Source organism: Arvicola amphibius, unplaced genomic scaffold, assembly GCF_903992535.2.
Source record: "Arvicola amphibius unplaced genomic scaffold, mArvAmp1.2, whole genome shotgun sequence".
Lineage (NCBI taxonomy): Eukaryota > Metazoa > Chordata > Mammalia > Rodentia > Cricetidae > Arvicola > Arvicola amphibius.
In genome coordinates, this window is record NW_024582339.1 from 33,393 (window position 1) to 58,059 (window position 24,667).

The 24,667-nt window shown below is 35.8% G+C and overlaps 1 protein-coding gene across 1 annotated transcript; it reads left to right on the forward strand.

The window, feature by feature from the left end:
- The first annotated feature begins 243 nt into the window (after positions 1 to 243).
- On the forward strand, positions 244 to 2,494 carry LOC119805902 (RAF proto-oncogene serine/threonine-protein kinase-like). Its single transcript, XM_038317666.2, is given in 2 exon segments — positions 244 to 2,312; positions 2,314 to 2,494. Coding segments are annotated over 2 exon segments (1,941 nt in total). The 5' UTR covers positions 244 to 537; the 3' UTR covers positions 2,480 to 2,494.
- Positions 2,495 to 24,667: the final 22,173 nt, after the last annotated feature.

Consider the following 24,667-nt stretch of genomic DNA (forward strand, 5'->3'; position numbering starts at 1 on the left):
TCAAAGAAGGTAAAGAAGTCAAAGAAGGTAAAGAAGAAAGGAATTGAAAGTAGGTAAAGAAGTAGGTAAAGTTGAAGACGAGACAAAGAAGGTAGAGAAAAAGTTCAAAAAGAGTAAAGAAGCAGTAAAAGAATGTAAAGAAGAAGGTAAAGAAGGAAAAGAATGTAAAGAAGGTAAAGAAAAAGTCCCAGAAGGTAAACTGGAAGGTAAAGAAGTTTTAAAAAGTGTTAAAGAGGCGGGTGCATGCGCCGCCATCTTAGATGGCGGGAGTTAGAACCGAGCGAGCTTGAGGCGGGAAGACTTCTCTGCCGCTCTCCGCGGGCCCTCGGACGGGCCAGCTGGCCGGGCTTTGGGGCGCGTGCCCTGAGGCGCGGGGCGCTAGTGCAGCGATGCGGGGCCTGCCCGGGGCCCCGTCTCCCGGACTGGGGACGCGCCGAATGTGACCGCATCCCGTTCGTTCAACCATCGCCGCCGCTGCACGACGGGACCTGGCGTGGCCCGGCTCCCTCAGGTTTAAGTATTTTTTAAACTGCATCAATGGAGCACATACAGGGAGCTTGGAAGACGATCAGCAATGGTTTTGGACTCAAAGATGCGGTGTTTGATGGCTCCAGCTGCATCTCCCCTACAATTGTTCAGCAGTTTGGCTATCAGCGCCAGGCCTCAGATGATGGCAAACTCACGGATTCTTCTAAGACAAGCAACACTATCCAAGTTTTCTTGCCGAATAAGCAGAGGACGGTGGTCAATGTGCCCAATGGAATGAGCTTGCACGACTGCCTTATGAAAGATCTCAAAGTGAGAGGCCTGCAGCCGGAGTGTTGTGCAGTGTTCAGACTTCTTCAGGAACACAAAGGTAAGAAAGCACGCTTAGATTGGAACACCGATGCCGCCTCTCTGATTGGAGAAGAACTGCAAGTGGATTTCTTGGATCATGTTCCACGCACAACTCACAACTTTGCACGGAAAACGTTCCTAAAGCTTGCATTCTGTGACATCTGTCAAAAGTTCCTGCTAAACGCATTTCGATGTCAGACTTGTGGCTACAAGTTTCATGAGCACTGTAGCACCAAAGTACCTACTATGTGTGTGGACTGGAGTAATATCAGACAGCTTTTGCTGTTCCCAAATTCCACTGTTGGTGATAGTGGAGTACCAGCATTACCTTCTTTGACAATGCGTCGGATGCGAGAGTCTGTTTCCCGGATGCCTGCTAGTTCCCAGCACAGATACTCCACACCTCATGCCTTTACTTTCAACACCTCCAGCCCTTCCTCTGAAGGTTCCCTCTCCCAGAGGCAGAGGTCAACGTCCACTCCCAATGTCCACATGGTCAGCACCACCTTGCCTGTGGACAGCAGGATGATTGAGGATGCAATTCGAAGTCACAGTGAATCAGCCTCACCTTCAGCCCTGTCCAGCAGCCCCAACAACCTGAGCCCAACAGGCTGGTCACAGCCCAAAACCCCTGTACCAGCACAAAGAGAACGGGCACCAGGATCTGGGACCCAGGAAAAAAACAAAATTAGGCCTCGTGGACAGAGAGATTCCAGCTATTACTGGGAAATAGAAGCCAGTGAGGTGATGCTGTCCACTCGGATTGGGTCGGGCTCCTTTGGCACTGTGTACAAGGGCAAGTGGCACGGAGATGTTGCAGTAAAGATCCTAAAGGTTGTTGATCCAACCCCAGAGCAGCTCCAGGCCTTCAGGAACGAGGTGGCTGTCTTGCGCAAAACACGGCATGTTAATATCCTGCTGTTCATGGGGTACATGACAAAGGACAACCTGGCCATTGTGACCCAGTGGTGTGAAGGCAGCAGTCTCTATAAACATCTGCATGTCCAGGAGACCAAATTCCAGATGTTCCAGCTAATTGACATTGCCCGACAGACAGCTCAGGGAATGGACTATTTGCATGCAAAGAACATTATCCACAGAGACATGAAATCCAACAATATATTTCTCCATGAAGGCCTCACGGTGAAAATTGGAGATTTTGGTTTGGCAACAGTGAAGTCACGCTGGAGTGGTTCGTAACAGGTTGAACAGCCCACTGGCTCTGTACTGTGGATGGCTCCAGAGGTAATCCGAATGCAGGATAACAACCCGTTCAGCTTCCAGTCTGACGTCTACTCCTACGGCATTGTGCTGTATGAGCTGATGACCGGGGAGCTTCCCTACTCGCACATCAACAACCGAGATCAGATCATCTTCATGGTGGGCCGTGGATACGCGTCCCCAGATCTTAGCAGGCTCTACAAGAACTGTCCCAAGGCAATGAAGAGGTTGGTGGCCGACTGTGTGAAGAAAGTAAGAGAGACCTCTGTTTCCCTAGATCCTATCTTCCATTGAGCTGCTTCAGCACTCTCTGCCGAAAATCAACAGGAGCGCCTCTGAGCCCTCTCTGCATCGGGCGGCTCACAAGGAGGACATCAATGCTTGCACGCTGACCACATCGCCGAGGCTGCCGGTCTTCTAGATGATGTAGCTGTCCTTAGGCCACCAGGGGAAGAAGAGTCAGCAGGCACCACTGTTTCTTTGGGGGCAGAATGCATGTTTTCAGAGAAGCTGCTGCTAAGGACCTAGACTACTCACAGGGCCTTAACTTCATGTTGCCTTCTATTCTACCCCTCCTGCCCTGGGAAAGGAAGCTGTCCACCATGCTAGCCTGCTCGGATCCAGAGGTATACAAGTCAGCTGAGTATTTTTAGGGCAAGAAAATGGCCTTGGAGAGAAGTCAAAAGTGGCTCGCACTCTGGCTGCTGCAGGGACGTGTAGTCGGGAACTTGGCTTGCTGAGCCCATCTGCTGCAGGGCACAGACAGTGGTGCAGTGCCAGTGCCAGTTTTGCACATGGAGTCCTGGCCACCTGGGGGAGCCTGCTTTGGAACTACAGAACTTCACTTTGTGAATCGTGTCTAAGGTGTTCTGTGTGGACGGCTTTCCAAGAGCGGTGCTCCACCTTCGGGTAGCCTCCCACATGCTGAATCTGTCTTCCAGGAGCTGCCCCTATGGGGTGGGCTGCAGCCCAGCCTATCTCTAGTAACACCCTTGTCTGTAAGAAAGCCAGGAATACAGGTTTTCTTAATGATTTGGGGTCTTAATTTTGTTTTTATTGCGCCTGACAAGATACAGTTATCTGATGGTTCCTCAATTATGTTATTTTAATAAAATAAATTAAATTAAAAAAAGTGTTAAAGAAGGTAAAGAAGAGGTCAAAGAAGGTAAAGAAGTCAAAGAAGTTAAAGAAGAAGGTAAAGAAGGAGTCAAAGTAGGTAAAGACAAAGTCAGCGAAGGTAAAGTAGAAGGTAAAGAAGGTAAAGGAGAAGTCAAAGAAGGTAAAGAATTTAAAAAAGAATGTAAAGAAGTTAAAGAAGGTAAAGGAGTAGGTAAAGAAGGAAAAGAATGTAAATTATATAAATAAAAAGTCAAAGAAAGTAAAGAAGATGGTAAAGAAGATGAAAAAGGAGGTAAAGAAGTTAAAGAAGAGTTCAAATAAAGTACAGAAGTCAAAGAAGATGAAGCTGAAGGTAAAGAACAAGTCACAGAAGGTAAATATGAAGTCAGTGAAGGTAATGTAGAAGGAAAAGGAGGTAAAGGAGAAGTCAAAGAAGGTAAAGAAGAAGGTGAAGAAGGTAAAGAGGAATTCAAAGTAGGTAAAGAAGTAGGTAAAGGTGAAGAAGAAGTCAAAGAAGGTAAAGAAAAAGATAAAGAAGTGTAAAGAAGAAGTAAAAGAAGATAAAGAAGAAACTTAAGAAGGAAAAGAATGAAAAGAAGGTAAAGAAAAAGTCACAGACGATAAAGTAGAAGGTAAAGAATTTAAAAATGTGGTAAAGAAGGTATAGAAAAGGTCAAGAAGGTAAAGAAGTCAAAGAAGTTAAAGAAAAAGGTAAAGAAGAAGTCAAATAAGGTAAAGAAGGGAAAGAAGGTCAAGAAGAACGCAAAGAAGATAAGGCAGTAGGTAAAAAAGGTTACGAAGAAGTGAAGGAATGTAAAGAAGTAGACAGAGAAGGTAAAGAAGGTAAAGAAGAGTAAAGAAGAAGTCAAAGAAGGTAAAGGAGTAGGTAAAGAAGGAAAAGAATATAAATTAAATAAATAAAAAGGCAAAGAAAATAAAGAAGATGGTAAAGAAGATAAAAAGGAGGTAAATACGTTAAAGAAGAATTCAAAGAAGATAAAGAGGTCAAAGAAGGTAAAGTTGAAGGTAAAGAAGGAGGCAAAGAAGGTAAAGCAGAAGACTAAAAATGTAAAGAAAAAGGGAAAGTAGTTAAAGATGAAGTCAAAGAAGTTGAGAAGAAGATAAAGAAGAGCAGAGAAGAAGTAAAGGAGGATAAAGAAGAAGTCCAAGAAGGTAAAAAGGCAAAGTAGAATGTAAAAAAGGTAAAGAAGAAGTGAAAGAAGGTAAAGAAGATTTCAAAGGAGGTAAAGAAGTAGGTAAAGGTGAAGAAGAAGTCAAAGAAGGTAAAGAAAAACATAAAGAAGAGTAAAGAAGAAGTCAAAGAAAGTAAAGAAGAAGATAAAGAAGGAAATGAATGTAAAGAAGGGAAAGAAAAAGTCACAGAAGGAAATGTAGAAGGTAAAGAATTTAAAAAAGGTGGTAAAGAAGGTAAAGAAGAGGTCAAAGAAGGTAAAGAAGTCAAAGAATTTAAAGAAGAAAGTAAAGAACAATTCACAGAAGGTAAATATGAAGTCAGCGAAGGTAACGCAGAAGGCAAAGGAGGTAAATGAGAGTCAAAGAAGGTAAAGAAGAAGGTGAAAAAGGTAAAGAAGATTTCAAAGTAGGTAAAGAAGTAGGTAAAGGTGAAGAAGAAGTCAAAGGAGGTAAAGAAAAAGATAAAGAAGAGTAAGAAGAAGTCAAAGAAGGTAAAGAAGAAGATAAAGAAGGAAAATAATGTGAAGAAGGTTAAGAAAAAGTCAGAGAAGGTAAAGGAGAAGGTAAAGTATTTATAAAAGGAGCTAAAATAGGTAAAGAAGAGGTCAAAGAAGGTAAAGAAGTTAAAGAAGATAAGGAAGATGGTAAAGAAGAAGTGAAAGAAGGTAAAGAAGAAGTCAGCGAAGGTAAAGTAGAAGGAAAAGGAGGTAAAGGAGAAAGAAAAAAAGGTAAAGAATTTAAAGAAGATGAAAAGAAGGTAAAGAAGAAGTCAAAGAAGGTAAAGAAGAAGGTAAAGAAGACCAAAGAAGAAGTAAAAGAAGGTAAAGAAGAAGTCAAGAAGGTAAAGAAGAAGGTAAAGAAGGCAAAGAAGATTAATAAGCTAAAAATTCAAAGAAGGTATAGAAGAAGGTAAAAAGGTAAAGAACAATTCTAAGAAGTTAAAGAAGAAGGTGAAGAAGTTAAAGAAGAAGGCAAAGAAGATAAAGCAGAAGATGAAAAATGTAAAGAAGGGAAAGTAGTTAAAGAAGAATACAAAGAAGGTAAAGTAGGAAAAGAATGTAAAGAATGTAAAGAAAAAGTTGTAGAAGTTACAGAATTTAAAAAAGGAGGTAAAGAAGGTAAAGAAGAGGACAAAGGAGGTAAAGAAGTCAAAGAAGTTAAAGAATTTAAAGAGGAATGTAAAGAAAGTAAAGAAGAAGTCAGATAAGGTAAAGAAGAAGGTAAAGAAGATAAAGAAGAGGGCAAAGAAGGGAAAGAAGTCAAAGAAGTTAAAGAAGAACGTAAAGAAGAAGTCAAAGAAGCTAAAGAAGAAGTCAAAGAAGGTGAAGTAGAAGATAAAGAAGAATTCAAAGTAGGTAAAAAGAATGTACAGAAGGAATAGAAGAAGGTAAAGAAGATAAAGAAGAATGTAAAGATGGTAAAAAAGAAGTCAAACAATTTAAAGAAGAAGATAAAGCACAGTAAAGAATTCAAAGAAGTTAAAGAAGAAGTAAACAACGTAAAGAAGAAGATAAAGAACAGTAAAGAAGAAGTCAAAGAAGGTAAAGAAGAAGATAAAGAAGGAAATGAATGTAAAGAAGGGAAAGAAAAAGTCACAGAAGGAAAAGTAGAAGGTAAAGAATTTAAAAAGGTGGTAAAGAAGGTAAAGAAGAGGTCAAAGAAGTTAAAGAAGTCAAACAAGTTAAAGAAGAAGGTAAAGAACAAGTCACAGAAGGTAAATATGAAGTCAGCGAAGGTAACGTAAAAGGAAAAGGAGGTAAAGGAGAAGTCAAAGAAGGTAAAGAAGAAGGTGAAGAAGGTAAAGAGGAATTCAAAGTAGGTAAAGAAGTAGGTAAAAGTGAAGAAGAATTCAAAGAAGGTAAAGAAAAAGATAAAGAAGGGTAAAGAAGAAGTAAAAGAAGGTAAAGAAGAAGGTAAAGAAGGAAAAGAATGTAAAGAAGGTAAAGAAAAAGTCACAGACGATAAAGTAGAAGGAAAAGAATTTAAAAATGTGGTAAAGAAGGTATAGAAGAGGTCAAAGAAGGTAAAGAAGTCAAAGAAGTTAAAGAAAAAGGTAAAGAAGAAGTCAAATAAGGTAAAGAAGAAGGGAAAGAAGGTCAAGAAGGAGGCAAAGAAGATAAGGCAGTAGGGAAAAGGGTTATGAAGAAGTGAAGGAAGGTAAAGAAGTAGACAGAGAAGGTAAAGAAGGTAAAGAAGAGTAAAGAAGAAGTCAAAGAAGGTAAAGGAGTAGGTAAAGAAGGAAAAGAATATAAATTAAATAAATAAAAAGTCAAAGAAAATAAAGAAGATGGTAAAGAAGATAAAAAGGGGGTAAAGAAGTTAAAGAAGAGTTCCAAGAAGGTAAAGAAGTCAAAGAAGGTAAAGTTGAAGGTAAAGAAGGAGGCAAAGAAGGTAAAGCAGCAGATTAAAAATGTAAAGAAGAAAGGAAAGTCGTTGAAGATGAAGTCAAAGAAGTTAAAGAAGAAGATAAAGAAGAGTAAAGAAGAAGTAAAAGAAGGTAAAGAAGAAGTCCAAGAAGGTAAAGAAGGCAAAGTATAATGTAAAAAAGGTAAAGAAGGAGTGAAAGAAGGTAAAGAAGATTTCAAAGTAGGTAAAGAATTAGGTAAAGGTGAAGAAGAAGTCAAAGGAGGTAAAGAAAAAGATAAAGAAGAGTAAAGAAGAAGTCAAAGAAGGTAAAGAAGAAGATAAAGAAGGAAAAGAATGGAAAGAAGGTAAAGAAAAAGTCGGAGAAGGTAAAGGAAAAGGTATAGAATTTATAAAAGGTGGTAAAAAAGGTAAAGAAGAGGTCAAAGAAGGTAAAGAAGTCAAAGAAGATAAGGAAGAAGGTAAAGAAGAAGTGAAAGAAGGTAAAGAAGAAGTCAGCGAAGGTAAAGTAGAAGGAAAAGGAGGTAAAGGAGCAATCAAAGAAGGTAAAGAATTCAAAGAAGATGTAAAAAACGTAAAGAAGAAGTCAAAGAAGGTAAAGAAGAAGGTGAAGAAGGTGAAGAAGGTGAAGAGGAATTCAAAGTAGGTAAAGAAGTAGGTAAAGGTGAATAAGAAGTCAAAGAAGGTTAAGAAAAAGATAAAGAAGTGTAAAGAAGAAGTAAAAGAAGGTAAAGAAAAAGGTAAAGAAGGAAAAAATGTAAAGAAGGTAAAGAAAAAGTCACAGAAGGTAAAGTAGAAGGTAAAGAAGTTAAAAATGTGGTAAAGAAGGTATAGAAGAGGTCAAAGAAGGTAAAGAAGTCAAAGAAGTTAAAGAAAAAGGTAAAGAAGAAGTCAAATAAGGTAAAGAAGAAGGTAAAGAAGGTCAAGAAGAAGGCAAAGAGATAAGGCAGTAGGTAAAAAAGGTAATGAAGGAGTGAAAGAAGGTAAAGAAGTAGACAAAGAAGGTAAAGAATAGTAAAGAAGAAGTCAAAGAAGGTAAAGGAGTAGGTAAAGAAGGAAAAGAATGTAAATAAAATAAATAAAAATCAAAGAAAGTAAAGAAGATGGTAAAGAAGATAAAAAGGAGGTACAGAATTTAAGGAAGAGTTCAAAGAAGGTAAAGAAGTCAAAGAAGGTAAAGTTGAAGGTAAAGAAGGAGGCAAAGAAGGTATAGCAGAAGATTAAAAATGTAAAGAAGAAGGGAAAATAGTTAAAGATGAATTCAAAGAAGTTAAAGAAGAAGATAAAGAAGAGCAAAGAAAAAGTAAAAGAAGGTAAAGAAGAACTTAAAGAAGGTAAAGAAGAAGGTAAAGAAGGCAAAGTAGAATGTAAAAAAGGTAAAGAAACAATCTTATTTTACATACCAATCCCAGTTCCCTCTCCCTTCCATCCTCTCGCTCCCCCACTTTCTCCCCCCTGCCGATCCACTCACCCTTCCCATGGGGAGTCAACAAAGTCTATCACATCACTTGAGGCAGGACCAAAGTCCTCCCCAGTATATCTAGGCTGAGCCAAGGTATCCCTCTATAGGGAATAGGCTCCAAAGAGCCAGATCATGCACTAGGGATAAACACTGGTTCCACTGCCAGCTGTCCGACAAACTGTTGTTTAAAAAAATACAATTGCTTCTAGCTATCCACTATATCAGAGTAAGTCTAATTCCAAGAAAAGAAGAGTCTAACACTTTGCTATAACCCTGTCTATCCCCAATAAAAGATGCATGATAGGGAAGTTTGGCTAAAAGTTGGAAAGGCCTATATATGATCAGATTTCTTACATATCTTAGAAAAAAATCAGAGGATCTGGGAGGAAGCACAGAGACACGCAGACAAGACAATTTGCTCAAAACCCTGCAATGGCTACCTACCAAGAGCACACCCTTTCCAGATCAGGACCCCATTCCTTGGGACATAAAACGTTAATGGAGAGCCGGGCGGTGGTGGCGCACGCCTTTAATACCAGCACTCAGGAAGCAGAGGCAGGCGGATCTCAGAGTTCGAGGCCAGCCTGGTCTACAAGAGCTAGTTCCAGGACAGGCTCTAGAAACTACAGGGAAACCCTGTCTTGAAAAACAAAAAAAAAAAAAAAAACCCTTAATGGACACAAGCTGAATGCCTCCTCCGAAGAAAACTGTGTTAAGAAATTTGTCAGGTCTGAAAAATATAGAGGTCATTTATAAAAGGGAAAAACATATAGTTATCCTCGTGGATATTGGAAGTAGACAAGATTGCCAGACAAAAAATGGGAACTTGGGGGTGGGGTGGGATGGGGGGATGGGAGGATGGGGAGAGAAAAGTGTGAAGTGGAGGATGGGGAGAGCTTGGGGAAATAGGATGGTTGGGATATAGGAAGGGTGGATATGGGAACAAGGAATTATATATCTTAATTAAGGGAGCCATTCTAGGGTTGGCAGAGACTTGACTCTAGACGGGTTCCCAGGTGTCCAGGAAGATGCCCCCAGCTAGCTCCTTGGGCAGCTGAGGAGAGGGAGCCAGAAATGTCCAGATCCTATTGCCATACTCATGAATATCTTGCATATCACCATAGAACCTTCACCTGGCATTGGATGGAGAAAATGACAGAGCCCCACATAGGAGCACCAGACTGAGCTCCCAAGGTCCTGATGAGGAGCAAAAGGAGGGAGATCATGAGCAAGGAAGTCAGGACCGTGAGGGGTGCATTCACCCATTGAGACGGCGGGACAGAACTAACGGGAGACCACCAAGTCCAGTTGGAATGGGACTGATGGAACAGGGGACCAAACCGGACTCTCTGAATGTGGCTGACGGTGGAGGAGGACTGAGAAACCAAGGACAAGGGCGATGGGCTTGGACTCTACAGCATGGACGGGCTCACTGTGAGCCTTGACAGTTTGGTTGCTCACCTTCCTGGACTTAGGGGGAGTTGGGAGGACCTTGGACTTAACATAGTGAAGGGAACCCTGATGGCTCTTTGGCCTGGAGAGGGAGGGAGTGGAGGTATGGGTGGAAGGGAGGGGAGGGAAGGGGGAGGAGGAGGGGAGGAGATGGAAATTTTTAATAAAAAAATGAAAAAAAATAAAAAAAAAGGTAAAGAAGAAGTGAAAGTAGGTAAAGAAGAATTCAAACTAGGTAAAGAAGTAGGTTAAGGAGAATAAGAAGTCAAAGAAGGTAAAGAAACAGATAAAGAAGAGTAAAGAAGAAGTCAAAGAAGGTATAGAAGAAGATAAAAACGGAGAAGAATGTAAACTAGATAAAGAAAATATCACAGAAGGTAAAGTAGAAGGTAAAGAAGTTAAAAAAGGTGGTAAAGAAGGTAAAGAAGAGGTCAAAGAAGGTAAAGAAGTCTAAGAAGATAAGAAGAAGGTAAAGAAGAAGTGAAAGAAGGTAAAGAAGAGGTCAGCGAAGGTAAAGAAGAAGGTACAGAAGGAAAAGAAGAAGGTAAAGAAGATAAGGCAGTAGGTAAAAAAGGTAATAAAGAAGTCAAAGAATTTAAAGAAGAAGATAAAGCACAGTAAAGAATTCAAAGAAGTTACAGAAGAACTAAACAAAGTAACGAAGAAGATAAAGAACAGTAAAGAAGAAGTCAAAGAAGGTAAAGAAAAAGATAAAGAAGATTAAAGAAGAAGTCAAAGAAGGTATAGAAGAAGATAAAGAAGGAAAAGAATGTAAACAAGGTAAAGAAAAAGTCACAGAAGGTAAAGTAGAAAGTAAAGAAGTTAAAAAAGCTGGTAAAGAAGGTAAAGAAGAGGTCAAAGAAGGTAAAGAAGTCAAAGAAGTTAAAGAAGAAGGTAAAGAAGAAGTCAAAGAAGGTAAGACGAAGTCAGCGAAGGTAAAGTAGAAGGTAAAGAAGGTAAAGGAGAAGTCAAAGAAGGTAAAGAAAAAGAAGGTAAAGAATAGTAAAGAAGAAGTCAAAGAAGGTAAAGGAGTAGGTAAAGAAGGAAAAGAATGTAAATAAAATAAATAAAAATCAAAGAAAGTAAAGAAGATGGTAAAGAAGATAAAAAGGAGGTACAGAATTTAAGGAAGAGTTCAAAGAAGGTAAAGAAGTCAAAGAAGGTAAAGTTGAAGGTAAAGAAGGAGGCAAAGAAGGTATAGCAGAAGATTAAAAATGTAAAGAAGAAGGGAAAATAGTTAAAGATGAATTCAAAGAAGTTAAAGAAGAAGATAAAGAAGAGCAAAGAAAAAGTAAAAGAAGGTAAAGAAGAACTTAAAGAAGGTAAAGAAGAAGGTAAAGAAGGCAAAGTAGAATGTAAAAAAGGTAAAGAAACAATCTTATTTTACATACCAATCCCAGTTCCCTCTCCCTTCCATCCTCTCGCTCCCCCACTTTCTCCCCCCTGCCGATCCACTCACCCTTCCCATGGGGAGTCAACAAAGTCTATCACATCACTTGAGGCAGGACCAAAGTCCTCCCCAGTATATCTAGGCTGAGCCAAGGTATCCCTCTATAGGGAATAGGCTCCAAAGAGCCAGATCATGCACTAGGGATAAACACTGGTTCCACTGCCAGCTGTCCGACAAACTGTTGTTTAAAAAAATACAATTGCTTCTAGCTATCCACTATATCAGAGTAAGTCTAATTCCAAGAAAAGAAGAGTCTAACACTTTGCTATAACCCTGTCTATCCCCAATAAAAGATGCATGATAGGGAAGTTTGGCTAAAAGTTGGAAAGGCCTATATATGATCAGATTTCTTACATATCTTAGAAAAAAATCAGAGGATCTGGGAGGAAGCACAGAGACACGCAGACAAGACAATTTGCTCAAAACCCTGCAATGGCTACCTACCAAGAGCACACCCTTTCCAGATCAGGACCCAATTCCTTGGGACATAAAACGTTAATGGAGAGCCGGGCGGTGGTGGCGCACGCCTTTAATACCAGCACTCAGGAAGCAGAGGCAGGCGGATCTCAGAGTTCGAGGCCAGCCTGGTCTACAAGAGCTAGTTCCAGGACAGGCTCTAGAAACTACAGGGAAACCCTGTCTTGAAAAACCAAAAAAAAAAAAAAAAACCCTTAATGGACACAAGCTGAATGCCTCCTCCGAAGAAAACTGTGTTAAGAAATTTGTCAGGTCTGAAAAATATAGAGGTCATTTATAAAAGGGAAAAACATATAGTTATCCTCGTGGATATTGGAAGTAGACAAGATTGCCAGACAAAAAATGGGAACTTGGGGGTGGGGTGGGATGGGGGGATGGGAGGATGGGGAGAGAAAAGTGTGAAGTGGAGGATGGGGAGAGCTTGGGGAAATAGGATGGTTGGGATATAGGAAGGGTGGATATGGGAACAAGGAATTATATATCTTAATTAAGGGAGCCATTCTAGGGTTGGCAGAGACTTGACTCTAGACGGGTTCCCAGGTGTCCAGGAAGATGCCCCCAGCTAGCTCCTTGGGCAGCTGAGGAGAGGGAGCCAGAAATGTCCAGATCCTATTGCCATACTCATGAATATCTTGCATATCACCATAGAACCTTCACCTGGCATTGGATGGAGAAAATGACAGAGCCCCACATAGGAGCACCAGACTGAGCTCCCAAGGTCCTGATGAGGAGCAAAAGGAGGGAGATCATGAGCAAGGAAGTCAGGACCGTGAGGGGTGCATTCACCCATTGAGACGGCGGGACAGAACTAACGGGAGACCACCAAGTCCAGTTGGAATGGGACTGATGGAACAGGGGACCAAACCGGACTCTCTGAATGTGGCTGACGGTGGAGGAGGACTGAGAAACCAAGGACAAGGGCGATGGGCTTGGACTCTACAGCATGGACGGGCTCACTGTGAGCCTTGACAGTTTGGTTGCTCACCTTCCTGGACTTAGGGGGAGTTGGGAGGACCTTGGACTTAACATAGTGAAGGGAACCCTGATGGCTCTTTGGCCTGGAGAGGGAGGGAGTGGAGGTATGGGTGGAAGGGAGGGGAGGGAAGGGGGAGGAGGAGGGGAGGAGATGGAAATTTTTAATAAAAAAATGAAAAAAAATAAAAAAAAAAGGTAAAGAAGAAGTGAAAGTAGGTAAAGAAGAATTCAAACTAGGTAAAGAAGTAGGTTAAGGAGAATAAGAAGTCAAAGAAGGTAAAGAAACAGATAAAGAAGAGTAAAGAAGAAGTCAAAGAAGGTATAGAAGAAGATAAAAACGGAGAAGAATGTAAACTAGATAAAGAAAATATCACAGAAGGTAAAGTAGAAGGTAAAGAAGTTAAAAAAGGTGGTAAAGAAGGTAAAGAAGAGGTCAAAGAAGGTAAAGAAGTCTAAGAAGATAAGAAGAAGGTAAAGAAGAAGTGAAAGAAGGTAAAGAAGAGGTCAGCGAAGGTAAAGAAGAAGGTACAGAAGGAAAAGAAGAAGGTAAAGAAGATAAGGCAGTAGGTAAAAAAGGTAATAAAGAAGTCAAAGAATTTAAAGAAGAAGATAAAGCACAGTAAAGAATTCAAAGAAGTTACAGAAGAACTAAACAAAGTAACGAAGAAGATAAAGAACAGTAAAGAAGAAGTCAAAGAAGGTAAAGAAAAAGATAAAGAAGATTAAAGAAGAAGTCAAAGAAGGTATAGAAGAAGATAAAGAAGGAAAAGAATGTAAACAAGGTAAAGAAAAAGTCACAGAAGGTAAAGTAGAAAGTAAAGAAGTTAAAAAAGCTGGTAAAGAAGGTAAAGAAGAGGTCAAAGAAGGTAAAGAAGTCAAAGAAGTTAAAGAAGAAGGTAAAGAAGAAGTCAAAGAAGGTAAAGACGAAGTCAGCGAAGGTAAAGTAGAAGGTAAAGACAGTAAAGGAGAAGTCAAAGAAGGTAAAGAATTTAAAGAAGAATGTAAAGAAGGTAAAGAAGAAGGTAAAGAAGGTAAAGGAGTAGGTAAAGAAGGAAAAGAATGTAAATTAAATAAATAAAAATCAAAGAAATTAAAGATGGTAAAGAAGATAAGAAAGAATTAAAGAAGTGAAGGAAGAGTTCAAAGAAGGTAAAGAAGTCAAAGAATGTAAAGTTGAAGGTAAAGAAGAAGGCAAAGAAGGTAAAGCAGAAGATTAAAAATGTAAAGAAGAAGCAAAAGTCGTTAAAGATGAAGTCAAAGAAGTTAAAGAGAAGATAAAGAAGAGCAAAGAAGAAGTAAAAGAAGGTAAAGAAGAAGTCCAAGAAGGTAAAGAAGTTAAAGAAGGCAAAGAAGATTAATAAGCTAAAAATTCAAAAAAGGTATAGAGGAAGGTAAAAAGGTAAAGAACAATTCTAAGAAGTTAAAGAAGAAGGTGAAGAAGTTAAAGAAGAAGGCAAAGAAGATAAAGCAGAAGATGAAAAATGTAAACAAGGTAAAGTAGTTAAAAAAATTCAAAGAAGATAAAGAAGAAGGTAAAGTAGGAAAAGAATGTAAAGAATGTAAAGAAAAAGTTGTAGACGTTACAGAAGTTAAAAAAGGAGTTAATAAGGTAAAGAAGAGGACAAAGAAGGTAAGAAGTCAAAGAAGGTAAAGAATTTAAAGAGGAATGAAAAGAAAGTAAAGTAGAAGTCAGGAAAGGTAAAGAAGAAGGTAAAGAAGATAAAAAGAGGGCAAAGAATATAAAGAAGTCAAAGAACTTAAAGAAGAACGTCAAAGAAGGTGAAGTAGAAGGTAAAGAAGGTAAAGAAGAAGTCAAAGTAGGTAAAGAAGAAGGTACAAAAGGAAAAGAAGAAGGTAAAGAAAATAAAGAAGAATGTAAAGATGGTAAAAAAGAAGTCAAAGAATTTAAAGAAGAAGATAAAGCACAGTAAAGAATTCAAAGAAGTTAAAGAAGAAGTAAACAAAGTAACAAAGAAGATAAAGAACAGTAAAGAAGAAGTCAAAGAAGGTAAAGAAAAAGATAAAGAAGTGTAAAGAAGAAGTCAACGAAGGTATAGAAGTAGATAAAGAAGGAAAAGAATGTAAACAACGTAACGAAAAAGTCACAGAAGGTAAAGTAGAAGGTAAAGAAGTTAAAAAAGGTGGAAAAGAAGGTAAAGAAGTGGTCAAAGAAGGTAAAGAAGTCAAAGAAGTTAAAGAAAAAGGTAAAGAAGAAGTCAAACAAGGTAAAGAAGGGAAAGAAGGTCAAGAAGAAGGCAAAGAAGATAAGGCAGTAGGTAAAAAAGGTAATGAAGAAGTGAAGGAAGGTAAAGAAGTAGACAAAGAAGGTAAAGAAGAGTAAAGAAGAAGTCAAAGAAGGTAACGGAGTAGGTAAAGAAGAAAAAGAATGAAAATTATATAAATAAAAAGTCAAAGAAAGTAAAGAAGATGGTAAGGAAGATAAGAAAGAATTAAAGAAGTTAAAGAAGAGTTCAAAGAAGGTAAAGAAGTCAAAGAAGGTAAAGTTGAAGGTAAAGAAGGAGGCAAAGAAGGTAAAGCAGAAGATTAAAAATGAAAAGAAGAAGGGAAATAATTAAAGATGAAGTCAAAGAAGTTAAAGAAGAAGATAAAGAAGAGCAAAGAAGAAGTAAAAGAAGGTAAAGAAGAAGTCCAAGAAGGTAAAGAAGAAGGTAAAGAAGGCAAAGTAGAATGTAGTAGGAAAAGGTGAAGAAAAAGTCAAAGAAGGTAAAGAAAAAGATAAAGAAGAGTAAAGAAGAAGTCAAAGAAGGTAAAGAAGGAAAAGAATGTAAAGAAGGTAAAGAAAAAGTCACAGAAGGTAAAGTAGAAGATAAAGAAGTTAAAAAAGGTGGTAAAGAAGGTGAAGAAGAGGGCAAAGAAGGTAAAGAAGAAGGTAAAGCAGAAGTCAAATCACGTAAAGAAGGAGGGAAAGGAGGTAAAGACAAAGGTAAAGAAGGTAATGTAATATGTGAAAAGGGTAAAGATGAAGTGAAAGAAGGTAAAGAAGAATTCAAAAGGTAAAGAAGTAGGTAAAGGTGAAGAAGAAGTCAAAGAAGGTAAAGAAAAAGATAAAGAAGTGTAAAGAAAAAGTCAAAGAAGGTAAAGAAGAAGATAAAGAAGGAAAAGAATGTAAAGAAGGTAAAGAAAAAGGCGCAGAAGGTAAAGTAGAAGGTAAAGAATTTTTAAAAGGTGGTAAAAAAGGTAAAGAAGAGGTCAAAGAAGGTAAAGAAGTCAAAAAAGTTAAAGAAGAAGGTAAAGAAGAAGTCAAAGAAGGTAAAGATGAAGTCAGAGAAGGTAAAGTAGAAGGTAAAGGGGGTAAAGAAGAAATCAAAGAAGGTAAAGAATTTAAAGAAGAATGTAACGAAATAAAGAAGTTAAAGAAGGTAACGGAGTAGATAAAGAAGGAAAAGAATGTAAATTAAATAAATAAAAATCAAAGAAAGTAAAGAAGATGGTAAAGAAGATAAAAATGGAGGTAAAGAAATTAAAGAAGAGTTCAAAGAAGGTAAAGAAGTCCAAGAATGTAAAGTTGACGGTAAAGAAGAAGTCAAAGAAGGTAAAGCAGAAGATTAAAAACGTAAAGAAGAAGCGAAAGTAGTTAAAGATGAAGTCAAAGAAGTTAAAGAAGAAGATAAAGAAGAGCAAAGAAGAAGTAAAAGAAGGTAAAGAAGTAGTCCAAGAAGGTAAAGAAGAAGGTAAAGAAGGTAAAGAAGATTAATAAGCTAAAAATTCAAAGAAGGTATAGAAGAAGGTAAAAAGGTAAAGAAGAATTCTAAGAAGTTAAAGAAGAAGGTGAAGAAGTTAAAGAAGAAGGCAAAGAAGATAAAGCAGAAGATGAAAATGTAAAGAAGGGAAAGTAGTTAAAAAAAATTCAAAGAAGGTAAAGAAGAAGGTAAAGTAGGAAAAGAAGGTAAAGAATGTAAAGAAAAAGTTGTAGAAGTTACAGAAGTTAAAAAAGGAGGTAAAGAAGGTAAAGAAGATGACAAAGAAGGTAAAGAAGTCAAAGAAGGTAGAGAATTTAAAGAGGAATGTAAAGAAAGTAAAGAAGAAGTCAGAAAAGGTAAAGAAGAAGGTAAAGAAGATAAAGAAGAGGGCAAAGAATGTAAAGAAGTCAAAGAAGCTAAAGAAGAAGTCAAAGAAGGTGAAGTAGAAGGTAAAGAAGGTAAAGAAGAAGTCAAAGTAGGTAATGAAGAAGGTACAGAAGGAAAAGAAGAAGGTAAAGAAGATAAAGAAGAATGTAAAGATGGTAAAAAAGAAGTCAAAGAATTTAAAGAAGAAGATAAAGTACAGTAAAGAATTCAAAGTACTTAAAGAAGATGTAAACAAAGTAACGAAGAAGATAAAGAAAAGTAAAGAAGAAGTAAAAGAAGGTAAAGAAAAAGATAAAGAAGTGTAACGAAGAAGTCAACGAAGGTATAGAAGAAGATAAAGAAGGAAAAGAATGTAAACAAGGTAAAGAAAAAGTCACAGAAGGTAAAGGAGAAGGTAAAGAAGTTTTAAAAAGGTGGTAAAGAAGGTAAAGAAGAGGTCAAAGAAGCTAAAGAAGTCAAAGAAGATAAAGAAGAAGGTAAAGAAGAAGTGAAAGAAGGTAAAGAGGAAGTCAGCGAAGGTAAAGTAGAAGGAAAAGGAGGTAAAGGAGAAATCAAAGAAGGTAAAGAATTTAAAGAGGATGTAAAGATGGTAAAGAAGAAGTTAAAGAAGGTAAAGAAGAAGTCAAAGAAGGTAAAGAAGAAAGTAAAAAGGTAAAGAGGAATTCAAAGTAGGTAAAGAACTAGGTAAAGGTGAAGAAGAAGTCAAAAAGGTAAAGAAAAAGATAAAGAAGTGTAAAGAAGAAGTAAAAGAAGGTAAAGAAGAAGGTAAAGAAGGAAAAGAATGTAAAGAATGTAAAAAAAAGTCACACAAGGTAAATTAGAAGGTAAAGAAGTAAAAAATGTGGTAAAGAAGGTATAGAAGAGGTCAAAGAAGGTAAAGAAGTCAAAGAAGTAAAAGAAAAAGGTAATGAAGAAGTCAAATAAGGTAAAGAAGAAGGTAAAGAAGGTCAAGAAGAAGGCAAAGAAGATAAGGCAGTAGGTAAAAAAGGTAATGAAAAAGTGAAGGAAGGTAAAGAAGTACACAGAGAAGGTAAAGAATGTAAAGAAGACTAAAGAAGAAGTCAAAGAAGGTAAAGAAGTAGGTAAAGAAGAAAAAGAATGTAAATTAAATAAATAAAAAGTCAAAGCAAGTAAAGAATATGGCAAAGAAGATAAAAAGAAGGTAAAGAAGTTAAAGAAATGTTCAAAGAAGGTAAAGAAGTCAAAGAAGGTAAAGTTGAAGGTAAAGAAGGAGGTAAAGAAGGTAAAGTAGAAGATTAAAAATGTAAAAAAGACGGGAAAGTAGTTAAAGATGAAGTCAAAGAAGTTAAAGACGAAGATAAAGAAGAGCAAAAAATAAGTAAAAGAAGGTAAAGAAGTCCAAGAAGGTAAAGAAGAAGTTAAAGAAGGCAAAGTTGAATGTTAAAAAGGTAAAGAAGAAGTGAAAGTAGGTAAAGAAGAATTCAAAGTAGGTAAAGAAGTATGAAAGGTGAAGAAAAAGTCAAAGAAGGTAAAGAAAAAGATAAAGAAGAGTAAAGAAGAAGTCAAAGAAGGTAAAGAAGGAAAAGAATGTAAAGAAGGTAAATAAAATGTCACAGAAGGTAAAGTAGAAGGTAAAGAAGGTAAAAAAGGTGGTAAAGAAGGGGAAGAAGAGGGCAAAGAAGGTAAAGAAGACGGGAAAGCAGAAGTCAAATAACGTAAAGAAGGAGGGAAAGAAGGTAAAGACAAAGGCAAAGAAGGTAATGTAATATGTGAAAAGGGTAAAGAAGAAATGAAAGAAGGTAAAGAAGAATTCAAAAGGTAAAGAAGTAGGTAAAGGTGAAGAAGAAGTCAAAGAAGGTAAAGAAAAAGATAAAGAAGTGTAAAGAAAAAGTCAAAGAAGGTAAAGAAGAAGATAAAGAAGGAAAAGAATGTCAAGAAGGTAAAGAAAAAGTCGCAGAAGTTAAAGTAGAAGGTAAAGAATTTAAAAAGGTGGTAAAGAAGGTAAAGAAGAGGTCAAAGAAGGTAAAGAAGTCAAAGAAGTTAAAAAAGAAGGTAAAGAAGAAGTCAAAGAAGGTAAAGACGAAGTCAGCGAAGGTAAAGTAGAAGGTAAAGGAGGTAAAGGAAAATTCAAAGAAGGTAAATAATTTAAAGAAGAATGTAACGAAGATAAAGAAGAAGTTAAAGAAGGTAAAGGAGTAGGTAAAAAAGGAAAAGAATGTAAATTAAATAAATAAAAATCAAAGAAAGTAAGGAAGATGGTAAAGAAGATAAAGATGGAGGTAAAGAAATTAAAGAAGAGTTCAAAGAAGGTAAAGAAGTCAAAGAATGTAAAGTGGACGGTAAAGAAGAAGGCAAAGAAGGTAAAGCAGAAGATTAAAAATGTAAAGAAGAAGCGAAAGTCATTAAAGATGAAGTCAAAGAAGTTAAAGAAGAAGATAAAGAAGAGCAAAGAAGAAGTAAAAGAAGGTAAAGAAGAAGTCCAAGAAGGTAAAGAAGGCAAAGAAGATTAATAAGCTAAAAATTCAAAGAAGGTATAGAAGAAGGTAAAAAGGTAAAGAAGAATTCTAAGAAGTTAAAGAAGAAGGTGAAGAAGTTAAAGAAGAAGGCAAAGAAGATAAAGCAGTAGATGAAAAATGTAAAGAAGGGAAAGTAGTTAAAAAAATTCAAAGAAGGTAAAGAAGAAGGTAAAGTAGGAAAAGAATGTAAAGAATGTAAAGAAAAAGTTGTTGAAGTTACAGAAGTTAAAAAAGGAGGTAAAGAAGGTAAAGAAGAGGACAAAGAAGGTAAAGAAGTCAAAGAAGGTAGAGAATTTAAAGAGGAATGTAAAGAAAGTAAAGAAGAAGTCAGAAAAGGTAAAGAAGAAGGTAAAGAAGATAAAGAAGAGGGCAAAGAATGTAAAGAAGTCAAATAAGTTACAGAAGAACGTAAAGAAGAAGTCAAAGAAGCTAAAGAAGAAGTCAAAGAAGGTGAAGTAGAAGGTAAAGAAGGTAAAGAAGTCAAAGAAGGAAAAGAAGAACGTACAGAAGGAAAAGAAGAAGGTAAAGAAGATAAAGAAGAATGTAAAGATGGTAAAAAAGAAGTCAAAGAATTTAAAGAAGAAGATAAAGCACAGTAAAGAATTCAAAGAAGTTAAAGAAGAAGTAAACAAAGTAACGAAGAAGATAAAGAACAGTAAAGAAGAAGTCAAAGAAGGTAAAGAAAAAGATAAAGAAGTGTAAAGAAGAAGTCAACGAAGGTATAGAAGAAGATAAAGAAGGAAAAGAATGTAAACAAGGTAAAGAAAAAGTCACAGAAGGTAACGTACAAGGTAAAGAAGTTAAAAAAATGTGGTAAAGTAGGTAAAGAAGAGGTCAAAGAAGGTAAAGAAGTCAAAGAAGATAAAGAAGAAGGTAAAGAAGAAGTAAAAGAAGGTAAAGAGGAAGTCAGCGAAGGTAAAGTAGAAGAAAAATGAGGTAAAGGAGAAATCAAAGAAGGTAAAGAATTTAAAGAGGATGTAAAGAAGGTAAAGAAGAAGTCAAAGAAGGTAAAGAAGAAGGTAAAGTAGGTAAAGAGGAATTCAAAGTAGGTAAAGAAGTAGGTAGAGGTGAAGAAGAAATCAAAGAAGGTAAAGAAAAAGATAAAGAAGTGTAAAGAAGAAGTAAAAGAAGGTAAAGAAGAAGGTAAAGAAGGAAAAGAATGTAAAGAAGGTAAAGAAAAAGCCACAGAAGGTAAAGTAGAAGGTAAAGAAGTTAAAAATGTGGTAAAGAAGGTATAGAAGAGGTCAAAGAAGGTAAAGAAGTCAAAGAAGTTAAAGAAAAAGGTAAAGAAGAAGTCAAATAAGGTAAAGAAGAAGATAAAGAAGGTCAAGAAGAAGGCAAAGAAAATAAAGCAGTAGGAAAAAAAGGTAATGAAGAAGTGAAGGAAGGTAAAGAAGTAGACAAAGAAGGTAAAGAATGTAAAGAAGACTAAAGAAGAAGTCAAAGAAGGTAAAGGAGTAGGTAAAGAAGGAAAAGAATGTAAATTAAATAAATAAAAAGTCAAAGAAAGTAAAGAAGATGGCAAAGAAGATAAAAAGGAGGTAAACAAGTTAAAGAAATGTTCAAAGAAGGTAAAGAAGTCAAAGAAGGTAAAGTTGAAGGTAAAGAAGGAGGTAAAGAAGGTAAAGTAGAAGATTAAAAATGTAAAAAAGACGGGAAAGTAGTTAAAGATGAAGTCAAAGAAGTTAAAGGAAAAGATAAAGAAGAGCAAAGAAGAAGTAAAAGAAGGTAAAGAAGAAGTCGAAGAAGGTAAAGAAGAAGGTAAAGAAGGCAAAGTAGAATGTAGAAAAGGTAAAGAAGAAGTGAAAATAGGTAAAGAAGAATTCAAAGTAGGTAAGGAAGTAGGAAAAGGTGAAGAAAAAGTCAAAGAAGGTAAAGAAAAAGATAAAGAAGAGTAAAGAAGTCAAAGAAGGTAAAGAAGGAAAGGAATGTAAAGAAGGTAAAGAAAAAGTCACAGAAGGTAAAGTAGAAGGTAAAAAAGTTAAAAAAGGTGGTAAAGAAGGTAAAGAAGAGGGCAATGAAGGTAAAGAAGAAGGTAAAGCAGAAGTCAAATAACATAAAGAAGGAGGGAAAGAAGGTAAAGACAAAGGCAAAGAAGGTAATGTAATATGTGAAAAGGGTAAAGAAGAAGTGAAAGAAGGTAAAGAAGAATTGAAAAGGTAAAGAATTAGGTAAAGGTGAAGAGGAAGTCAAAGAAGGTAAAGAAGGTAAAGAAGAAGGAAATGAAGGTAAAGAAGTCAAAGTACGAAAAGAAGGAGGTAAAGAAGGAAAAGAAAAAGTCAAATAAGATAAAGAAGAAGGTAAAGAAGGTAAAGAAGAAGGCAAAGAAGCTAAAGCAGAAGGTAAGAAAGGTAAAGAAGAAGTGAAGGAAGGTAAAGAAGTAGTCAAAGAAGGTAAACAAGAAGGTAAAGAAGGAAAAAATGTAAAATAAATAAAGAAAAAGTCAAAAAAAGCAAAGAAAAAGGTAAAGAAGATAAAAAGGTGGTCAAGAAGTTAAAGAAGAGTCAAAGAAGGTAAAGATGAAGGTAAAGAAGAAGGTAAACAAGGTAAAGAAGATTAATAAGCTAAAAATTCAAAGAAGGTATAGAAGAAGGTAAAAAGGTAAAGAAGAATTCTAAGAAGTTAACGAAGAAGGTGAAGAAGTTAAAGAAGAAGGCAAAGAAGATAAAGCAGAAGATGAAAAATGTAAAGAAGGGAAAGTGGTTAAAGAAGAAGTCAAAGAAGGTACTAAAATAAGTCGTGTTACTTTATACTCATATATTTACATATTGATAATTTACAAAATTAGCATAGTTAAAATCGTCTCTTTCACTGATAGGAAAAATAATTAGTATATAAAAAGTTTGATGTAGTAGGATGAAGAGAGTAATGGACAGTCTGTCACAATGACACTTTGATTACAAATAGAAATTCATACCAACTAAACAGTAATGCTGATTTTCATTATTGTTTATCTTGATTAAAGGAAAATTTATTTCCTGGCTTCTGCAGTTGTCTAAAAATTGCTTCTAGGTGTATCCAGGGACCATTAACCCCCACTTACTTGAGAGACATAATTAACTTGCATGGAAAGGAAAACACATATCAAGTATAAACTAATTTTAGCTTTCTTTGAATAATGACTTCATAGAAATTGTCTGTATAATACAGTGGATTCATCTCAGCAAAACAATCTATTTTTTAACTTATTGAAATTGTCTTAGTGAAATAGAAACTGCATCAAATATTCACTATAATCAAAGAAGTAATTAACTTTAATGAAAGCCTGCGCACAAAGAGCTATTTCATATTAGAAAGCAACAAAGGAGACAAGAAAAAAATACATGATTTATTTATTCCATCATAACTCAGATATAAAATTAACACAATTGAAAAGCTACCTACATTCACTTTCTTTATTATCTAGAATAATAAATTCGAATTTACTGAGCAGAACACTGACGAAGTGGGACACCTTATTGGCTCTATGAAATGTATTTTATGCATTACTTTTTTTAGCATTTAACTTAAATAATATATACATTTCAGACTTTTCAATGTTCTGTATATCCAGTTGTTCATGTACACTGGCTGGAAAAAACATTGAAATATTTCAATAGAATGATCCACTCAAAATAAAAAACAAATATTATGAAAAAAAAAGAAGACGGTAAAGAAGGAAAAGAACGTAAAGAATGTAAAGAAAAAGTCGTAGAAGTTACAGAAGTTAAAAAAGGAGGTAAAGAAGGTAAAGAAGAGGACAAAGAAGGTAAAGAAGTGAAAGAAGGTAAAGAATTTAAAGAGGAATGTAAAGAAAGTAAAGAAGAAGACAGAAAAGATAAAGAAGAAGGTAAAGAAGCTAAAGAAGAAGTCAAAGAAGGTGAAGTAGAAGGTAAAGAAGGTAAAGAAGAAGTCAAAGAAGGTAAAGAAGGTACAGAAGGAAAACAGGAATGTAAAGAAGATAAAGAAGAAGTTAAAGAAGGTAAAGGAGTAGGTAAAGAAGGAAAAGAATGTAAATTAAATAAATTAAAATCAAAGAAAGTAAAGAAGATGGTAAAGAAGATAAAGCAGACCATGAAAAATGTAAAGAAGGGAAAGTAGTTAAAGAAGAATTCAAACAAGGCAAAGAAGAAGGTAAAGTAGGAAAAGAATGTAAAGAATGTAAAGAAAAAGTCATAGAAGTTACAGAAGTTAAAAAAGGAGGTAAAGAAGGTAAAGAAGAGGACAAAGAAGGTAAAGAAGTCAAAGAAGGTAGAGAATTTAAAGAGGAATGTAAAGAAAGTAAAGAAGAAGTCAGAAAAGGTAAAGAAGAAGATAAAGAAGAGGGCAAAGAAGGGAATGAAGTCAAAGAAGTTAAAGAAGAATGTAAAGAAGAAGTCAAAGAAGCTAAAGAAGAAGTCAAAGAAGGTGAAGTAGAAGGTAAAGAAGGTAAAGAAGAAGTCAAAGAAGGAAAAGAAGGAGGTACAGAAGGAAAAGAAGGTAAAGAAGATAAAGAAAAATGTAAAGATGGTAAAAAAGAAGTCAAAGAATTTAAAGAAGAAGATAAAGCACAGTAAAGAATTCAAAGAAGTTAAAGAAGAAGTAAACAAAGTAACGAAGAAGATAAAGAACAGTAAAGAAGAAGTCAAAGAAGGTAAAGAAAAAGATAAAGAAGGAAAAGAATGTAAAGAAGGTAAAGAAAAAGTCACAGAAGGTAAAGTAGAAGGTAAAGAAGTTAAAAAAGGTGGTCAAGAAGGTAAAGAAGAGGTCAAAGAAGGTAAAGAAGTCAAAGAAAATAAAAAATAAGGTAAAAAAATGTCAAAGAAGGTAAAGAAGAAGTCAGCGAAGGTAAAGTAGAAGGAAAAGGAGGTAAAGGAGAAATAAAAGTAGGTAAAGAATTTAAGAAGAAGGTAACGAAGAAGTCAAAGAAGGTGAAGTAGAAGGTAAAGAAGGTAAAGAAGAGGTCAAAGAAGGAAAGAAGAAGGTACAGAAGGAAAAGAAGAAGGTAAAGAAGATAAAGAAGAATGTAAAGATGGTAAAAAAGAAGTCAAAGAATTTAAAGAAGAACATAAAGCACAGTAAAGAATTCAAAGAAGTTAAAGAAGAAGCAAAAAAGGTAACGAAGTAGATAAAGAACAGTAAAGAAGAAGTCAAAGAAGGTAAAGAAAAGATAAAGAAGTGTAAATAAGAAGTAAAAGAAGGTAAAGAAGAAGGTAAAGAAGGAAAAGAATGCAAAGAAGGTAAAGAAAAAGTCACAGAAGGTAAAGTAGAAGGTAAAGAAGTTTAAAAAGGTGGTAAAGAAAGTAAAGAAGAGGTCAAAGAAGATAAAGAAGTCAAAGAAGTTAAAGAAAAAGGTAAAGAAGAAGTCAAATAAGGTTAAAGAAGAAGGTAAAGAAGGTCAAGAAGAAGGCAAAGAAGACAAGGCAGTAGGTAAAAAAGGTTATGAAGAAGTGAAGGAAGGTAAAGAAGTAGACAAAGAAGGTAAAGAAGGTAAAGAAGAGTAAAGAAGAAGTCAAAGAAGGTAAAGGAGTAGGTAAAGAAGGAAAAGAATGTAAATAATATAAATAAAATGTCAAAGAATGTAAAGAAGATG